This window comes from Narcine bancroftii, chromosome 2, assembly GCF_036971445.1.
Source record: "Narcine bancroftii isolate sNarBan1 chromosome 2, sNarBan1.hap1, whole genome shotgun sequence".
In the NCBI taxonomy this organism is placed as follows: domain Eukaryota; kingdom Metazoa; phylum Chordata; class Chondrichthyes; order Torpediniformes; family Narcinidae; genus Narcine; species Narcine bancroftii.
In genome coordinates this window covers 176,648,879-176,669,326 of record NC_091470.1, presented here as the reverse complement: position 1 = coordinate 176,669,326, position 20,448 = coordinate 176,648,879, and the positions used below count along the sequence as shown (strand labels likewise).

Genomic DNA, 20,448 nt, shown 5'->3' with positions numbered 1-20,448 from the left:
GTCTTCACAGGCTGTTTATCTCCTTGACACCAAGACAATACCGAAATTAACCAAGGCATCGGCGAATCTAAGATATACAGAAAGAAATATTAATTTTATTGTGAATGAGTCATTGTGTCATTTTGAAATCACAGGTCATTCAGGGAGAAATTTCTGAACATGAAGATGCTGTCGAAAAGTTACAGGAGGCAGCAAAGTGCCTGCTGTCCTTGAGCAATGACGTTGTTCCAAATGTACTCCAGCTTCGAAAGACCACAGGTACCCTTTCAACATTTGCTGCTTAGATCAAAAAGTGGTTCTCTAATTCCAACAAATACAAGTGATGCTTCCAGCTGGTAAATTAGACATTTTCAATATCTGCAAATTACCAGTGGGGACCCACCAACCTCTTTGAACCATTCTAAACTATTTCTTGCAATTGATTGGGTTTCAAATGTTGAATAATCTTTACCTAGCACGTCATAAATATGCTATCATTTCATAAACAGCTCTGAAAACTCTAAAATAAATGGAATGACCATTGACTAAAGAATTGTGCACACTTAAATAAATGTTTGAATAAAATGCAGTTTTTAAGAAAGTTCCATAGAACTTTCTCTCCTGAATTGTGGTCAGTGATTCAGACTCGTATGCCAGAATCGCAATAGTATTGCAAAATGTGTGTTTATTGAATGAAATTTCTGCTCGAGTGATGCATCTTAGAAGTGTTGGGCCTTATAAAATTGTTGCATTAATGGTACTGAATTAAGAACCATATTTGGAGAACTGGAAATTAAAATGGCAGCAAATGGGAATTCTTGCAGTGAATTCGTTGAAAGTGATGCTCTGCCATTAATTTAATAAAGCAGCCAGGCTCCAGTCATGCCAGACTTGTTCGTGGCTCATCAATTGAAGAGGAGATTGATTGATTGGAAACCAGACAACTTCCAATCATAGAAAGAAGACTGGAAATGGGAAACAAATGTTAAAATATTCCAGCAGGACAGTGAAGTCACGAGTTGCACCGAAATGTTAATGTTGCTTTTTCTTTTTTCCAGATGCTCTATCAGCTCCTTTATTTTTCTACATTTTTGTTTTCTTTCCTAAATCTCAGAAATTCTATTTTTTCTGAAGAGTGCGTTTGTCTTGTTATTAATAGAAATAGAGGGTATGTGGAAATGGTAGAGGGTTAAGCAGCGGGAATTTGCCAAGTGTGAACATATGGCAAACATGCAGCCAAGGAAGTGTTTAGGGCTGTGATGGCTCAAAGACCCCCAATGAGAGGGGATTTCTCGTGCTGTGCTGCGACGGCACTGAAGATCCATGCATCTGAGCACCCGAAGGGCTGGATGCCGTTCTGGTGAGCACGGTTGCTCTCAGTGTCTTCTCTATTCACCAGAGTATTCTTTGTTGTTCCTGCTCCTCCCCGGCCCCAGGACCCCCCACTTCACCTGTTCCTCTCGTTGAGGAAAAGGCCTTGAAGTCAACATGTTTTCAACAAAGAGTTGCACAACTGTCCCTCTCTTTCTCTCTCCATTTCCTTTTGCAAATGTCCCTTCCTTTTCACTGTTCTTCATATCACTCGTCTGCTATTTCATGCTGATTCCCTCCAAACTTGTTTCATTCCTTGCTCACCTTTTTGCCCCTACTTTTCCCTTGTCATCTTCTGTTCTGCATTGCTTTAAATATTACTAAACCCACAGTTCTCCTGTGTTTGTTGGGCTGAAAACACCTGAACCTTGTTGTAAATCTTTGAAGACACTTTTAAATGTATGTGTAACAGAACCTTGTGTTCCTTTTAGCTACCATTGAACAGAGATTCCAGCGTTTGCGTCAGGAGGCATCAGAAAAGAAGAGGAAGTTGGAACGGTCAAATGTCCAAGAGGAAGATCTCGAAGGTTTACTTTTACCTGTCACTTCTCACAACTGCGATTTCGGAAATGTTTTATTTTTGGATTGATGAAGCAGGGTCATTGATGTAGTTGAGAAACATTGCTATTTTACACACATAACTGGTCCCAAAAGCAATGCAAGAATGACCAGATAATGTTGATTGCAAGATAAATCTTGGCTTGGAGAATTACAGTCCGGATACAGGACATCTCGGCCCTCTAGTCCACACCGATTTAAGTGAGCTCCTCTCGCCCCACTTACCGGCTCCCTGTCTGTAACCCTCCAATACCTTCACATCCATGCAGCTATCCAACTTGTTCTGAAATGACACGAAAAGTTACATCCCAGACCCTGGCACCAGGGAGGCAAACTACCAATCTCTTTCCTTAATCGTATCCACAGAATCTCCGATCTGTCCTCCTGACCATCGAATTCCCTATAACTATTACCCTCCTCTTCCTTTCCCTACTCTTTTGGGCAACAGATCCTGACCTTGTGCCAGAGACACAGCACTGATTCCTTCCCCAGCCTGAATGCTCCTCAAGGAGGAGTACCAATTGTTGAGTGCTTCAGTCACAGGGGCCCCCTCCTGTATCTGTCTCTTCCCGTTTCCCCCACCTAACTGTAACCCACTGATCCTCCTCCTGTGGCCCTGTTGAGACCACCTGGCTATAGCTCCTATCTATGACGGCCTCACTCTCACTGACCAGGTCGAGGTCATTGAGTATGGTGGGTGGGTTGGAGAGGCAGCAGTGTGACTCAGATGTGTGGGGGGTGAGACAGCAGCACGACTCACGTGGGCAAGGAGAGAGATAGACGGCAGCACAACTCGGGTGGATTGGAGAATGGTAAATGTAGTCCCCTTGTTTAAAAAATGTAATAGGGAGAATCCTGAGAATTAGGGTTAGTCTGACATTATTGGTGAGTAAACTAATGGAAGAGATTCTTAAGGATGGGATCTATGAATATCTGGAGAAATACACACTACTCAAGGATAGTCAGCATGCCTTTGTGAAGGCAAACATGGGCCTCACAAATCTAACTAAGTGTTTGGAGGAGGTTACAAAAGAAATTAATGAGGGTAGGGTGATAGATGTGGTCTACGTAGATTTTAGCAAGGCATCTGACAATGTCGACCACAAGAGACTCCTTCAGAAAATCATGAGTCGTGGGATGAGTGAAAAATTACCTGCATGAAATAAAAGCTGTCATGTCAGAAGAAAGCAGAGAGTCGTAGTGGAAAGAAAGTATTCTGCCTGGAGGTTGGTGACTAGTGGAGTGCCGCAGGGATCTGTTCTGGGACCCCTGCTCTTTGTGATTTTCATAAGTGACCTGGATGAAGAGGCGGATGGATAGGTCAGTAAGTTTGCAGATGATACGGAGGTTGGATTGGAGGAGTTGTGGATGGAGATGAAGGCTGTTGAAGGTTCCAAAATGATGAAGGTGGGATGCAGAGTTAGGCAGAAAAGTGGTAGATGGATTTCAATCCGGATAAGTGAGAGTTGATGCATTTTGGAAGAACAAACCAGAAGGCTGAGTCCAGACTCAATGGTCGGTTATTTAAGAGTGTGGATGAACAGAGGAACCTTGGGTTCCAAATCTACACATCTCTCAAGGTTGCCACACAGTTTGATAGGAGAGTTAAGAAGGCTTATGGTATGCTGAGATTCCTTCATAGGGGGTTTGAATTCAGGAGTAGAGAGGCCATGTTGCAACTCTACACATCTTTGGTATGACTCACTTTGAATATTATGTTCAGTTCTGGTCACCTCATTATAGGAAGTATGTGGAAGCTATGGAGAGGGGACGGAGGAGATTTACCAGGATGATGCCTGGATTGGGAAACAATTCTTATGAGGCAAGGTTCGCAGAGCTGGAGTGTAGAAGGATTAGAGGAGACGTGGTAGAGGTCGACAAGATTAAGAGAGGCACCAATAGGGTGGACATACCAGCTAAGTACATGGATAGCCATTAATTCTACATTCTGTCCATGTCAATATTTCCCTCATTATATATTTATTAAATTTATTCCTGAAGGTTGGTTCACAGGCAGTGAATTCAAATTTTGAACCTCAGAGTAGAAACATCTTTTCTTTTGATCATAATTTACTCTTTTCCCCTTTGTGACTCAGGACTTACTGATCCCTCAAGCAGCACGAACAGGCTCTCATTCATTTTGGCAAAACCCGCACTCTTTGATGCAAATTTCGATATTGTTGCGTCTACTTCCAAATCTAGATTTAAAAAATCAATGAGTCCAACACTGATTCCTCAAGGAATACCGTATTTCCCATCTTTTCATCCATAAAACCATTATCTGAAGCCACCACTCGAGCATGCATGTCGACAGTCATCCAAAGATATTGCTTGCAATCTTATATTCTTCCCTCAGCAAAAACAATTCAATCCAAACCTCTTCAATCTTGGCAACTTCCTGGTAACGTCTTCTGAATCCTCAACAATGCTTCGCCATCCTTCCGTGAATTCAGGGACAGGAACACTACATGATGTTCCAAATGCAGCCGACCCAAAATTGACTTGACTCACCAACTTTTACAATCAGTGCCCCAAATCACGACGTCCAGCAGGCTGGATGCTTCTTTACCATCCTCTCCACCACGTTGTGTCTTTCAGGGAGCAATGAACGTTCAGCTCCAAATCCTTCTCTCCATCAATGCTAGAAAAGGTGTATTGTATAATTTCTTCTTGTATTTGACCCCACCAAAATCCAGCAACTCATTCAGGGAAGGGCGAGGTGAAGAGGAGAGAGAGAGCGAAGGATAGGAAGGGAGAGTTGTCAAGGAAGGGGGAGGGATAGTGGGAAAGGGTAAGGAGATGGAGGGAGCATTGTCAAGGAAGGGGAGGAATAGAGGGTGAGGGTAAGGAGAGGGAGAGGGAGGGGCAGTTGTCGAGGAAGGGGAGGAATATATGGAGAGGGAGGAATATATGGAGAGGGGAAGAGGAGAAGGAGAGGGAGAGGGAAGGGGAGGGGGGAGAGTTGTCAAGGAAGGGGGAAGGAAATAGGGAGAAGGTGAGGGGAAGAGGAGAAAGAGAGGGAGTGGGGAAGGAGTGGGAGGGAGAGTATTCAAGGAAGGGGAGGGATAGATGGTGAGGAGAAGGAGAGGGTGAGGGGAAGGAGAAGGATAAGGGAAGGAGAGAAGGTTGTCCAGGAGGGGGAGGGATAGAAGGTGAGGGGAAGGATAGGGAGAGGGGAGGGAGAGGGAAGGAGAGGGAGATGGAAAGAGAGAGATTTTTTGAGGAATTGGGAGGGATATTGGGAGAGGGGAAGAGGAGAGGGAGAGGATGGGAGAGTTGTCGAGGAAGGGGGAGGGGTATGAGCGGATGAGGGGAAGAGGAGATGGAGAGGGAAGGAGAGGGAGATGGAAGGAGAGGGTGTTGTCGAGGAAGTGGGAGGGATGGTGGGAGAGGGAGATGGAAGGAGAGGGAGTTTTTGAGGAATTGGGAGGGATATTGGGAGAGGGGAAGAGGAGAGGGAGAGGGTGGGAGAGTTGTAGAGGAAGGGGGAGGGGTATTAGCGGATGAGGGGAAGAGGAGAGGAAGAGGGAAGGAGAGGGAGATGGAAGGAGTGGGAGGGAGAGTTGTTGAGGAAGTGGGAGGAAAATAGGGAGAGGGTTAGGGGAAGATGAGAATGAGCGGAGAGGGGAAGGAGAGAGAGTGGAAAGGAGAGGGAGGGAGAGTTGCTGAGGAACTGGAGTTAAAGAGGGAGAGAGGGATGAGTAGAGGAGGGAGAGGGATGGAGAGTTGTTAAGGAAGGGGGAGGAAGGGAGAGGGTGAGTGGAAGAGAAGAGTGAGAGGGGAGGGAGAGGGAGGGATAGTTGTCACGGAAGGCGGAGGGTTATAAGAAGATTGTGAGGGGAAGGGGAAGGAGACAGAAGGAGTGATGTCATGGAATGTTCAGGGATAGTGCAAGAGAGGGGAGGAAGAGGAGAAGGAAAGGGAGAGGAAAGGGGAGTGAGGGAGAGTTGTTGAGAAAGGAGGTGGGATAGAGGGAGATGTTGAGGGGGTGGAGAAGGAGAGGGAGAGGGGATAGAGAGGGAGAGGGAGGGAGAGTTGTCAAAGAAGGGAGAGGGATATAGGGATAGGGTGAGGAGAAGAGGAGTATAAGAGGGAGATGGGAAGGAAGTGGAAAGGAAAGGAGAGGGAGGGAGAGGTGTTGAGTAACGGGACGGATAGAGGAAGAGGGTGATTGGCAGAGGGAGAGGAGAGGTGGTAGGGAGAGTTGTGGAGGAATGGGGAGGGAAAGAGGGAGAGGGTGAGGAGCAGAGGAGAGGGAGAGGGAGGGAGAGATTTCGAGGAAGGGGCCAGGATATAGGAAGAGAGTAGGGGAAGAGAAGGAGGAGAGGGAGAGGGGAAGGAGAGGGAAAGGAAAGGAGCGGAAGGGAGAGTTGTGGAGAAAGGGGAGGGATAGAGGGAGAGGGTGAGGAGAAAAGAAGAAGTAGAGGGAAAAGGGGTGGAGAGAGAGGAAGAGAGGGAGGGAGAGTTGTAGTGGAAGGGGAGGGACAGAGTGTGAAGGGAAGAGGAGGATGAGTGGGAGAGGGAAAGGAGAGTGAGATGAAAGGCGAGGGAGTGAGAGTTGTTGAGGAAGGGGGAGTAATAAAGGGAGAGGGTGAGAGGGAGAGGGGATGGAGGATGAGGGATAGTTGTCGAGGAAGGCGGAGGGTTATAGCGAGATTGGGAGGAGAGGTAAAGAGATGGAAAGTTGTTGAGAAAGGGGGAGGAATAGAGGGTGAGTGGAAGGATAGGGAGATGGGAGAGGGAGACGGAAGGAGAGGTAGGTAGAGTTGTCGAGGGTTGGAGGGATATTGGGAGAAGGGAAGAGGAGAAGTAGAGGAAGAGTGAGGAAGTGTTGTCTTCGAATTCGGAAGGATAGAGGGAGAGGGTCAGTGGAAGAGGAGAAAGAGGGGGAGAGGGAGGGAGAGTTGTTGAGGAAAGGGGTGGGATATGGGGAGAGGATGGGGGAGAGGGAGAGGAAAGGAGAATGAGGGAGAATTGTCTAGGGGAGGGATACAGTGAGAGTGTGAGGGGAAGAGGAGAGGAGAGGATAGTTATCGAGGAAGGCTGAGGGCTATAGGAAGATTGTGAAGAGAAGGTGAAGGCCAGGGATGTCGTGGAAGGGTGAGGAATAGAGGATGAGAGGGAGAGGGGAAGGAGAGGAAGAGAAGGAGAGGGAGAGGAAATGGAGGGAGGCTGAATTGTTGAGGAAGGGGGAGGGATAGAGGGAGAGGGTGAGGGGAAGAGGAGATATTGAGGGAGTGGGGAAGGTGTGGGAGGGAGATTTGTCAAGGAAGGGGGAGGGGTAAAAGGTCAGGAGAAGGAGAGGGTGAGGGGAAGGAGAAGGAGATGGGATGGAGAGGGAGGGAGAGTTGTCTAGGAAGGAGGAGGGATAGAGGGTGAGGGGAAGGATAGGCAGATGGAAGGAGAGGGAGACAGAAGGAGTGGGAGGGAAAGTTGTCGAAGAAGTGGGAGGGATATAGGGAGAGCGTTGGGGAAGAGGAGAATTAGGGGAGATGGGAAAGAGAGAGAGGAAAGGAGAGGGAGGGAGAGTTGTTGAGGAAGGGGCAGGAAAAGAGGGAGAGTGGGATGAGCAGAGGAGGGAGAGGGAGGGAGAGTTGTCGAGGAAGGGGGTGGGATATACCGAGAGTGATGGGAAGAGGAGAGTGAGTGGGGAAGGCGAGGGAGAGGGAGGGATAGTTGTCGAGGAAGGTGGAGGGTTATAAGAAGATTGTGAGAGGAAGGGGAAGGAGACTGAAGGAGTGATGTCGTGGAATGGTGAGGGATAGAGGGAGAGTGGGGGAGGGGAGGAAGAGAAGGAAAGGGAGAGGAAAGGGGAGTGAGGGAGAGTTGTTGAGGAAGGGGAGGGATAGAGGGAGATGGTGAGGGGAAGTGGAGAAGGAGAGGGAGGGAGAGTTGTTGAGGAAGGGGGAGGTATAGAGGGAGAGAGTGAATGGGAGAGGAAGGGGATGGAGAGGGAGAGGAAAGGTAGGTTGTTGATGAATGGGGAGGAAAAGAGGGAGAGGGTGAGGAGCAGAGGAGAAGTGGAGGAGTGGGATGGAGAGATGTCGAGGAACAGAGCGGGCTATAGCGAGAGGGTGAGGCGAAGAGGAGAGGGAGAGGAAAGGAGAAGATGGGAGAATTGTTGAGGAAATGGGAGGGGTATAGTGAGAGAGTGAGGGGAAGAGGAGAGGAAAAGGAGGGATAGTTGTCGAGGAAGGCGGAGAGTTATAGGAAGATTGTGAGGGGAAGGTGAAGGAGAGGGAAGGAATGATGTTGTGGAAGGGTGAAGAATAGAGGGTTAGAGGGAGAGGGGAAGGAGAGGAAGATGAGAGGGAAGGAAAGGGGAGGGAAGGAAAGTTGTTGCGGAAGGGGGGAGGGATAAGAGGGTGAGTGAGGGGAAAAGTAGGAGGTCAGGGAGAGGGGAAGGAGAGGGGGAGGAAAGGAAAGGAAGGGAGAGTTGTCAAGGAAGGGGGAGGGATAGAGGGTCTGGAGAAGGAGAGTGTGAGGGGAAGGAGAGGGAGAGGGAGGATGTTGATGAAGGGGGGGATATATGGAGAGGGTGAGGGGAAGAGGAGAAGGAGAGAGAGAGGGGAAGTTGAGGTAAAGGAAAGGAGATGGAGAGTTGTTGAGGAAGGGGGAGGGATAGAGGGAGAGAGAGGAGAAAAGGAGAAGTAGAGGAAGAAGATATGGAGAGAGAGGAAAGGAGAGGGAGGGAGAGTTGTTGTGGAAGGGGGACGGATATAGGGTGAGGGGAAGATGTGAGGGAGAGGAGAAGGAGAGGAAGTGGATAGGCAGGGAGAGTTGTCGAGAGAGGGACAGAGTGTGAATGGAAGAGGTGGAGGAGTGGGAGAAGGAAAGGAGAGAGAGATGATAGGCGAGGGAGGGAGAGTTGTTGAGGAATGGGAAGTGATAAAGGGAGAGGGTGAGTGGAAGAGGGAGAGGGGAAGGAGGATGAGGGATAGTTGTCGAGGTAGGTGGAGGGTTATAGCGAGATTGTGAGCGGAAGGAGAGGGAGGGAGAAATGTCGAGGAAGAGGGAGGGATGTTGGGAGAGTGTGAGGAGAAGGAGAGGGAGTGTGTAAGGAGAGGGAGAGGAAAGGATAGGAAGGGAGAGTTGTAAAGGAAGGGGAGTGAGGAAGGGTTAGGGGCAGAGGAGGGAAAGGGAGTGGGAGGGAGAGGAAAGGTAGGGAGAGTTTTTGAGGAATGCAGAGGGAAAGAGGGAGAGGGTGAGGAGCAGAGGAGAAGTTGAGGGAGTGGGAGGGAGAGTTGTCGAGGAAGGAGGTGGGATATGGGGAGAGGGTGATGGGAAGAGGAGAATGAGAGGGAGGGAAAGTTGTTGAGGAAGGTGGAGGTATAGAGGGAGAGAGTAAATGGGAGAGGAAGGGGATGGAGAGGGAGAGGAAAGGTAGGTTGTTGATGAATGGGGAGGAAAAGAGGGAGAGGGTGAGGAGCAGAGGAGAAGTGGAGGAGTGGGAGGGAGAGATGTCGAGGAACAGAGCGGGCTATAGCGAGAGGGTGAGGCGGAGAGGGAGGAAAGGGAGAGGAAAGGAGAGGGAGGGAGGGTTGTCCAGGAAGGATATAGTGAGAGGATGAGGGGAAGAGGAGAGGGAGAGGAAAGGAGAAGGTGGGAGAGTTGTCGAGGAAATAGGAGGGGTATAGTGAGAGTGTGAGGGGAAGAGGAGAGGAAAGGGAGGGATAGTGGTCGAGGAAGGTGGAGGGTTATATGAAGATTTTGAGGGGAAGTTGAAGGAGAGGGAAGGAGTGATGTTGTGGAAGGGTGAGGAATAGAGGGTGAGAGGGAGAGGGGAAGGAGAGGAAGAGGAGAGGGAGAGGAAAGAGGAGGGAGGGAAAGTTGTTGAGGAAGGGGGGAGGATAGAGGGAGTGAGTGAGGGGAAAAGGAGAAGGTCAGGGAGAGGGGGTGGGGAAGCAGAGGGAGGGAGAGCTGTCAAGAAAGGGGCATGGAAAGAGTGTGAGGGGAAGGATAAGGAGAGGGGAGGGAGAGGGAGAGGGAAGGAGTGGGAGGGATATAGGGAGAGGGTTAGGGGAAGAGAAGAATGAGCAGAGTGGGTAAGGAGTGAGAGAGGAAAGGAGAGGGCGGGCGAGTGGTTGAGGAAAGGGGAGGGAAAGGGAGAGGGGGAGAAGCAGAGGAGGGAGAGGGAGGGAGAGTGGTTGAGGAAGGGGAGGGAAAGAGAGAGGGGAAGAAGCAGAGGAGGGAGAGGGAGGGAGAGTTGTCGAGGACGTGGGAGGGATATCGGGAGAGGGTTAGGGGTTAGAGGAGAATGAGCGGAGAGGGGTTGGAGAGAGAGGAAAGGAAAGGGAGGGCGAGTGGTTGAGGAAGGGGGGTGGGAAAGAGAGAGGGGAGGAGCAGAGGAGGGAGAGGGAGGGAGAGTTGTCGAGGAAGGTGGTGGGTCATAGTGAGTGATGGGATAAAGAGAGGAAGCGGGAAAAGAGAGGGAGAGGGAGGGAGTGTTGTGGAAGGGAGAGGGGAGAGAGAGGGTGAGTGGAAGAGGAGAGTGAATGGGGAAGGTGAGGGATAGGGAGGGATAGTTGACGAGGAAGACGGAGGGTTATAGGAAGATTGTGAGGGGAAGGGGAAGGAGAGGGAAGGAGTGATGTCATGGAATGGTGTGGGATAGAGGGAGAGAGGGAGAGGGGAGGAAGAATAGAAGGAATGTGAGAGGAAAGCAGAGTGTGAGAGAGTTGTTGAGGAATGGGGAGGGATTGAGGGAGATGGTGAGGGGAAGTGGAGTGTGAGTGGGGAAGGAGAGGGTGGGAGAGTCGTCAAGGAACAGGGAGGGATAGAGAGTCAGGAGAAAGAGAGGGTGAGGGGAAAGAGAGGAAGAGGGTAAGGAGAGGGAGGGATAGTGGGTGAGGGGAAGGATAAGAAGGGAGGGAAAGGGAAGGAGCGGGAGACGGAAGGATTGGGAGGGAGAGTTTTCAGGGAAGTGGGAGGGATGTAGGGAGAGGGTTAGAGGAAGAGGATAATGAGTGGAGAGGGGAAGGAGAGAGAGGAAATTAGGGGGAGAGAGAGTGGTTGAGGAAGGGGGAGGGAATGAGGGAGAGGGGAGGAGCAGAGGAGGGAGAGGGAGGAAGAGTTGTCGAGGAAGGGGGTGGGATATACGGAGAGGGTGATGGGAAGAGGAGATTGAGAGGGCAAGGAGAGGGAGGGAGAGTGGTTGTGGAAGGAGAGGGAGGGAGAGGGTGAGTGGAAGAGGAGAGTGAATGGGGAAGTAGAGGGAGAGGGAGGGATAGTTGTCGAGGAAGGCAGAGGGTTACAGGAAGTTTGTGAGTGGAAGGAGAGGGAAAGAATGATGTGGAATGGAGAGGGAGAAGGAAAGGGAGGGGAAAGGGTAGTGAAGGAGAGTTGTTGAGGAAGTGGGAGGGATAGAGGGAGATAGTGAGGTGAAGTGGAGAAAGAGAGCAAGAGGGAGAGAGAGTTGATGAGGAAGTGGAGGGAGATTGGGAGAGGGTTGGGGAAGAGGGGAACAAGCGGAGTGGGGAAGGAGAGAGAGAGGAAAGGAGAGGTATTGAGAGTTGTTGAAGGGGGAGGGAAAGAGGGAGAGGGTGAGGATTGGAGGAGGGAGAGGGAGGGAGAGTTGTCGAGGAAGGGGGGAGCAATAGAGGGTGAAGGGGAGGGGGTGAGTAAAGGAGAGGGAGGGAGAATTGTCGAGGAAATGGGGGGAAGGAGTCTGAGGGGAAGAGGAGGAGTGGGAGAGGGGAAGGAGAGGTAGAGGAAAGAAGAGGGAGGTTGTTGAAGAAGGGGTAGTGATAAAGGGAGGGTGAGGGGAAGAGGAGAATGACATGGAAAGGAGAGGGAGAATGAGGGAGAGTTGTTAAGGAAGGGGAGGGATGGAGAGGGTGAGGGGAAGAGGAGGAGTGGGCAGGCGAAGGAGACGGAGGAAAGCAGAGGGAGGTTGTTGAGGAAGGGGGAGCATATAGGGAGAAGGTGAGGGGAAGAGGCGATTAGAGGGTAAGGAGAAGAAGAGGAGAGTTGTCGAAGAAGGGGGAGTAATAGAAGGTGAAGGGGAGAGGGTGAGTAAAGGAGAGGGAGGGAGTTGTCGAGGAAATGGGAGGGACAGAGTGTGAGGGGAAGAGGAGGAGTGGGAGAGAGGAAGAAGAATGCAGAGGGAGGTTGTTCAGGAAGGGGGAGTGATAAAGGGAGGGTGAGTGGAAGTGGGAGAGGGGAAGATGAGGGTAGTTGTCGAGGAAGGCGGAGGGTTATCTGGATATTGTGAGGGGAAGAGAGGGAGGGGGAGGGAAAGTTGTCAAGGAAGGGGAGGGATATAGGAAGAGGGTGTTGGGAAGAATAGAGGGAATGGAAAGGAGAGGGAGGGAGTATTGTCGAGGAAAGGGGAGGGATATAATGAGAGGGTGAAGGGAAGAGGAGAGGGAGTGGAAAGGATAGAGAGGGAGTGTTGTCGAGGAAAGAGGAGGGATGTAGTGAGGGTGAGGGGAAGAGGAGAAAGAGAGGGAGTGGGGAAGGAGTGGGAGGGAGGATTGTCAATGAGGGGGGAGGAATAGAGGTTAAGGAGAAGGACAGGTGAGGGGAAGGAGGGGGAGAGTTTTTGAGAAAGGGGGAGTGATAGAGGGTGAAGGGAAAGATAGGGAGAGGTAAGGGAGAGGGAAGGAGACGGAGACGGAAGGAGTGGGAGGGAGAGGGGGAGGGATAGAGGGAGAGGCTGATGGGGAGAGGGGAAGGGGAGGGAAAGGAAATAAGGTAGGGTGAGTTGTTGAGGAAGGGGAGGGTTAGAGGGAGAGGTTGAGGGGAAGTAGAGAACGAGCAGAGAGGGAGAGGAAAGGAGAGGGAGGGGGAGTTGAGGAAGAAATGGGAAAAAGGGAGAGAGTGAGAAAAGGAGAAGGGAGAGGGAGGGAGAGTTGTCGAAGAAGGGGTGGGATAGAGGGAGAGGGTGATGGCGAAAGGGAGAGGGGAAGGCGAGGGAAAGGAGAGGGAGGGAGAGTGGTTGAGGAAGGGGAGGGATAGAGGGAGAGGGTGATGGCGAAAGGGAGAGGGGAAGGCAAGGGAGAGTAAAGGAGGTAGGGAAACTTGTTGAGAATGGGGAGGGAAAGAGGGAGAGGGTGAGGAGTGCAGGAAAAGGAGAGGGAGGGTGAGCTCTTGAGGAAGGGGTCGCGATATAGGGAGAGGGTGAGGGGAAGAGGAAAAGGAGAGGGAGTGGGCAAGGAGAGGGAAAGGAAAGGAGTGGGAGGGAGAGTTGTCGAGGAAGGGGGAGGAATAGAGGGTGACGAGAAGAGGGGAAGTAGAGGGAGAAGAGATGGAGAGAGAGAGGAAAGGAGAGGGAGGGAGAGTTATCAAAGAAGGAAGGGGATAGAAGGAGAGGGTGTGAGGAAGAGGAGAAGTAAATGGATAGGGGAAGGAGTGGGAGGGAGAGTTGTTGAGGAAGGGGGAGGGATAGAGGGAGAGGGGTAGGAGAGAGAGAAGAATGGAGGTTGGGAGAGTTGTTGTGGAATGGGGAGGGAAAGAGGGTGAGGAGCAGAGGAGAAGGAAAGGGAGAGGGAGGGAGAGATGTTGAGTAAGGTAGTGGGATATAGGGAGTGGGTGAGTGGAAGAGGAGAAAGAGAAGGAGTGGAGAAGGAATGGGAGGGTGAGTTGTCAAGGAAGGGTGAGGGATAGAGGTTGAGGAGAAGGAGAGGGAGGTGAAGGAGAGGGAGGTGAAAGAAATGGGAGGGAGAGTTGTCGAAGAAGGGGGAGGGATATAGGGAGAGGGTGAGGGGACGGAGAGTGAGAAGAGAGGGAGAGATGGAGGGAGAGTTGTAAATGAAGGGGGAGGGATAGATGGAAAGGGTGAGTGGAAGAAGTTAAGGAGAGGAAGGGGGATAGATGGAGGGAGGCAGAGTTCTTGAGAAGGGGCAGGCATATAGGGAGAGGGTTAGGGGAAGAGATCGAGCAGAGAGGGGAAGGAGTGAGAGAGTAAAGGAAAGGGAGGGAGAGTTATCGAGGAAAGTGGAGGAAAATAGTGAGATAGTGAGGGGAAGAGAAGGAGAGAAGAGGGAGTTATATATGTCGAGGAAGGGGGAGGGATTGAGGGTAAGGGAAGGATAGAGAGAAGGGAGGGAGAGGGAAGGATAGGGAGAGGAACAGAGAGGGAGGGAGAGTTGTCGAAGAAGGGAGAGGGATAGAGGGGGAGGGGAAGAGGAGAGGGACAGGGAGGGAGAGTTGTCAAAGAAGGAAATGGGTGGAAGGAGAGGGTGTGAGGAAGAGGAGAAGTAGATGATAGGGGAAGGAGAGGGTGAAGGAGAGGGATAGGGAGAGTTGTCGAGGAAGGGGGAGGGATATAGGGAGAGGGTGAAGGGAAGGAGCGGGAGAGGGAGAGTGGAAGGAGAGGGATAGGGAGGGAGTTGTGAATGAAGGGGTGGGACAGGAAGAGGGTGAGGGGCAGAAGAGTGGGGAAAGAGAGGCAGAGGAAAGGATAGAGAGGTAGAATTGTCGAAGAAGGCTGAGGGATGGAGGGGAAGGGTGAGAGGAAGAGGAGTGGGAGAGGCTGGGAGAGTTATCAAAGAAGGGAAGGGATAGGGGGAGAGGGTGTGAGGAAGAGGAGATGGATAGAGGAAGAAGAGGAAGAATGAAGGAGAGGGAGGGAGATTTGTCAAAGAAGTGGGAGGAATATTGGGAGGGGAAGAAGAGAGAGGGAGGAAGAGTTTTTGAGGAAAGCGGAGGTATACAGGGAGTGTGTGAGCAGGGAGAGTGGGAAAGGAGAGGAATGGATAAGGAGTGAATTGTAAAGGAAGGGGTAGGGATATAGGGAGATGGTGAGGGGCAGAGGAGAGGGGAAGGAGAGGGAGAGGAACGGAGAGGGAAGGAGAGTTGTCGAAGAAGGGGAAGGGATAGAGGAGGAGGATGAGGGGAAAAGTAGATAGATAGGGGAAGGAGAGGAAGAATGAAGAGCGAGGGAGAGTTGTCGAGGAAGGCATAGGGATATAGGGAGAGGGTGAGGGGAAGGAGAGTGAGAGGGGAAGGAGAGAGAGGGTGAGTTGTTGGAGGGATATAGGGAGAGGGTGAGGGTAAGAGAAGGAGGGGAAGAGGGGATAGAGAGAGAGGGGTTGTTGAGGAAGGGGTAAGGATATAGGCAGGGTGAGGTGAAGAGGAGAGGGAGGGAGTGTTGTCAAGGAAGGGGGAGGTATATAGGGAGAGAGTGAGGGCAAGGGGAGGGAGAGGGAGAGGGGAAGGATAGAGGGAGATGGAATTAAAGGGTTTCTATTGTCTCTGAATCTAGAGGAAAAAGTGAAGATGATTTTGAGCTAAAAACCATTGGTCGTCTTTGCGTGATCTTCCTCAACTCTCTATTCATCTCTTCCCTTGAATGACTTTTGTTTCCTTTGCTTGTAGATTCGTGAAGCGCAGAAGGGAGGACAACAACTTGTGCTGGAAGTCGAGCTGGTAGCAGGACCAACAGTCAATAAGGCAGCGACACTTGGAAAGACAATCAACATGTTCAGGTATTTCTACATCCAGTCCTGGAGGATCTCAACAAAGTTCAAGCAAGATTTGTGCCAACACCTAAAAATTCGACAACTCCAAGGAAAATGTAGTGAACAGATCCAACCTTTGTACACGTCATTCATCACCTACACCAATGCCTTTAACTCTGCATGAAGGAAACTACGATGGGACGCCCCTTCTAGTATTAGATGAACTGAAAAGTACGTCCGGATCCTGAGACTCTTCAACAAAGGCATATGACCACAGTCATCTTCAACAAGAGTACGTGGGAACCTTTTTGCATGGTGAAGAGTAAACAAGGATCCGTGTCAGGTCACTCGCCTGAGTGCTACTGGTACCATGTAACCCAGTACTACCTGTTGCATGGTCGAGTGGTCGGCGACTAAACCGGCTCCCCCACCGGGCTTGCCTGGTGAGGAGGGTGGCTAGACACCCTGCAGGATGAAAAACAAGACCTGTCAAAGGGCGGATGAACCATGGATAGGCAGATCTGGCAAACCATCATCTGAGAGGGAACAACAACCATCGAAGCCAGCAGATGTGCAGAAATAGAAGATGAGAGGAGAGGCCATACCAAGCCAAGCCTGGTCTGCCATCTGGAACAACCTGTCCTGAATGCAGAAGAACTTTCAAAGGCAAGATTGGTCACAGAAGCCACTTGATAGCAACGAGGATGAAAAAATTATGACAGACAGCGCAGAATTCAAACTGAGGTCCAGTCCTGACCACTGGCCATGTAAAGGCATTGCCCTAACCAATAAGCGAACCATGACACCCTGTCGCCTCAGAGAAGCCGGCTGGAATCTCGAGCGTCTGGAGGAATCGACGGTGTCAGGCAGCAGTGGGGAGGGGTAGGGGATCAGCAGCGGCAGTGGGAAGGACTCAGGGATCAGCAGCGGCTCCTCCCACACACCCCCACACGCAACCCCCGACACACATACCTCGCCCACACACACTCGTCCACACTTATTCTTTGAAAAACTTTATTGAATATTTTCAAATTACATAAATTAAATCAAATACACATAAAATAACTATAAACTGAATCCTCTCCCCCTTACTAATACAATAAAAACCAAAAAAATAAAAAAATAACCAAGATAAAGAAAAAAAAACAACCTCCCCGCCCACAAAACCTTAGAGAAATGTATCAAATATTCCCTGATTGGTGTGCAACCTTTCAACATTGATTTAATTTCTATAGCCATGTGTTTCAAGTATAAACCCCACATATCAATAAAAATGAGTAATTACTTCTTAAATTATATGTTAATTTTTCTAAATATAGACAAGACTTCAATCCATTTTGCCATCTTTGCAAGTTTATATTCTTCCATTCGACAGCTATACATTTTCTCGCTTCTGCTAACCCTAATCTTAAAAAAGCCAAATATGGTTTAGGCATTTTTGAATCAACAAATGGAACATTAACGTAACCCAACAAACACATTTTTGGATCCATCGAATATCCCTTTTAAACAAATCCCTCAAAAATTTTATAATTCCCTCCCAAAAATGCTTAATTTTCTTGCACAACCAAACTGAATGTACAAAAGTAACTTTTTGCTCTTTACATCGAAAACATAAATCTGTTAAACTGAATCCATATCTCTTCAATTTCTCAGAGGTTAAATATAAATGACGCAAAAAATTCAAATTGACCATACTTTATACCTCACATTAATTCACTTGGTAACACTGTCAACACACATTTTTGAACATTCCTCCCATGTGAAAACAATATTTAACTCTTTTCTTATTTCTCCTTTACCAATTTCTCCTGCAACAACCTATACATATCAGAAATTAAGCCTTTTTTACATTTATCTGCAATTAAAAATTCAAATTTCTTTTGACCTGTTAAATTTATTTCCTTACCATAATTCCTCTTTAAAAAATCTCAAAGTTGGTAATAAACAAAGAATCTGACGCAATATCTTATCTTTCCTGCAACCTTTTAAATGAACAAAACCTCCCTGCTTCAAAACAATCTTTAACATTCACTCTTCCTGTAATTTCCCAATCTTTTACGAAAGGATTCTATCATGAAAAGGGAATTAATTTATTCTGACATAATGGTGATCTTATCAAAACTATTCAGAGAGAATCTAGAATTAAATTGCGATTGTACCAAATGTTCATTATATGTCAAAAAATTGATAATTTAAATTCTTGTAACAATAAAGAATTCCATTTATAAATAAAATGATTAATATTTTCCAAAATCTGACCCATCTCTATCTTTGCCCACCTAGGAGATTGTTCAATATCAAATAACCAATTATTAAACTTCATCGGTGTCACCTCATAACACTTATAAAAACAATGTAATTGCAAACCACCCAATTCATAATGCCAAGTCAATTTTTGGAAAGAAACCCTCGATAATTTACCTTTCCATAAGAATAACCCAACTATGCAAGGAATAGACTGATAAAAGTATTAGACTCAAGGATAAATGTTCATCTTTCTGCAATTCACTCTTCCCATTAAGGTCAATGGTAAATCTTTCCACTTATCTAAATCAATTTTAACCTTATCTAATAAAGGGACATAATAAAAAATAAATAATTCATGATCATTTTTATTTACAACTACTCCTAGATATTTAATTTTATTTGACCATCTAAATTTAGTAATTTTCATAATTTTTTTAAAATTCATCAGTAATATCTCGTTTATATAATTTCTCCATTCTTCCTAATAGCATTAATTGTCCTTGATACTTGCTCAGTTTTAAGTGGCCATGCCAAAACCTTATGCACTCTTTCTCCCAATTGATAATAACATTGTTTAGACTGCAAAATCATTTTCTCATATTTATATGTTTGTATGTTATTATTATATAATTTCAATTTAGATAATTTTAGCTTATTATCGTCTGTACAATTTTTTTGTAATTTTTTTTATCCAAGCCTTCGATTTCCTTTTCTAAATTTAAACTTTTGAATAAATACTGTTTTTCTACCTTAGTTGGATAGCTAATAATTTGTCCCCTCAAATATGCTTTTAAAGCATCCCACAAAATAAATTGACTTTGAACTGAATTTTCTTTCATTTGTAAATAAAACATAATTTGATCTCTCATATACTTAGTGAAATCTGGTCTTTTGAATAACTTTTCATTCAACCTCCATCGATAAACTGTCTCAGTTAATTCAGTCCCTAAGCATTGAACCAATAATAACGAATAATATGAGAATAACCTACTTTTATATTCTGCAAAATTAAATCTTCCTTGTAAATGCGCAGAAATCAAAAATACATTTATCTTGAGAAAGAATTTAGCCGAGATGAACAAAGTGAATAATCTTTCTCAGTTGGGTTTAATTTCCTCCAAATTTCCACTAAATTTAAATCCTTCATCATCTTAAGCAGTCTTTTTCCCATTTTAGTTCTTTTAACAACTTTTGGAGAATTTGTCCAACAAGGAATCCAAACAACAGTTAAAATCTCCTCTGACTAACACATTCCCATCTGCCTGATTCAAATTTTAAAATGTCCCTGAAATAAATGTCTGATCATCTTCATTTGGTGCATAAACATTCATTAAAGTCCAACTTTCAGAACAAAATCTTGCAGTTAACTATCAGTACTCTTCCAGCATTAGCAAAAAAAAATCCACAGCGACGGGTATTTTTTTATTAACTAATATCGCCACCCCTCTAGTTTTCGACTTTAATGAAGACGAAATTACATGTCCTACCCAATCTCTCTTCAACTTAAAATGTTCTTTTTCGATCAAATGAGTTCCTTGCAAAAATACAATATCTACTTTTAGCTTCTTAATATAATCTATAACATGTTTCCTTTTTATTCGGTGATTTAAACCCTTAACATTAACAATTGCAAAACTTAAATTACTTATTACAACTTACACAATGGCACCCAATCTTTCACAATTAACAAACAAAAACCTTCAACAAACAATAAAAAAAGACTTAACCCACTCCCCCAAAAAAACTGCAACACCCATACACACTCCAGACACATACCCCAACACATCCCCCCACAATCACACCCCTCCCATACATACACCCTACATTCAACCCCCAATACATACACCCCAAACAATCACTTCACATGTACAAGCCCCAACTCACACCCTCCACAATCACACACCTCCTACATGCAGACCCCACACACACATACACATCCCAGGAACACACCATCACACTCACAAACTCCCACACATACACTCTGCACACACACACACACACACACACACACACACACACACACACACACACACACACACACACACACACACACATCCCCAACACACATGCTCCCCCACACACAACCTCTGACAGATATACACACACCCTCCCACACTCACACACACCTTCAACACGCACACTCCACAAACAACACCCAATGCACCCACAGTCCCCCTCCCACACACTGCTCACCTATACATATACCTCGACACACAACCCAGAAAAACCGCCCACATACACCCCTCACACACACCTTCAAACATGACCACCTCCCACACACAACTCACACAAAATCATCACCCAGCCACACACACCACACATACATGCACACTCACACTCACCCGATACAACCCCTAGACAGATAAACCTCCCACACACATAGCCCCACATACACACCCAGCACATGGATGCCCCTCCAAATATGCACCACCGCACTCATACCCCTGCACTCACATCCACACACTCGCAACACCACCACACTTGCAACCCCCACATTCTCACCCCAGCACACACCCCCCACACACACCTTCACTCACAACACACTCCCAATCATGCCCCCTACACACTCCCTCCCTCACATACACTGCCACACTTATTTCTCCACACACACCCTTGAGACAAACATTGCCAGACAAATCTCACCATGCACACCCGCTAATGCGACCCAGCACAAACACCTTCCCACACAAGTCCCTCACGCATGCTCACCCACTCACATGGCCCTACACACACATCCTGACCCACATACCCCTACACACACACACCCCATAAACACACCCACACACACACACACTCCCTCATACAACCCCCACACTCACAAACCCGCAAATCCACCCACCCACACCACCCCACACATATTCCCCCACACTCATGTGCTCACACAGAC

General features: G+C 47.8%; 1 protein-coding gene across 1 annotated transcript in view; it reads left to right on the top strand.

Moving 5' to 3' along the window:
- LOC138752980 (microtubule-actin cross-linking factor 1, isoforms 1/2/3/4/5-like) overlaps positions 1 to 18,150 on the top strand; it is a 32,094-nt gene extending 13,944 nt beyond the window's left edge. Inside the window, exons 10-12 of the mRNA XM_069915578.1 lie at positions 135 to 258; positions 1,782 to 1,877; positions 15,229 to 18,150. Of these exons, the coding sequence (XP_069771679.1) occupies positions 135 to 258; positions 1,782 to 1,877; positions 15,229 to 15,236 (228 nt within the window). The 3' untranslated portion in view covers positions 15,237 to 18,150. The remainder of the gene's footprint in view (positions 1 to 134; positions 259 to 1,781; positions 1,878 to 15,228) is intronic.
- Positions 18,151 to 20,448: the final 2,298 nt, after the last annotated feature.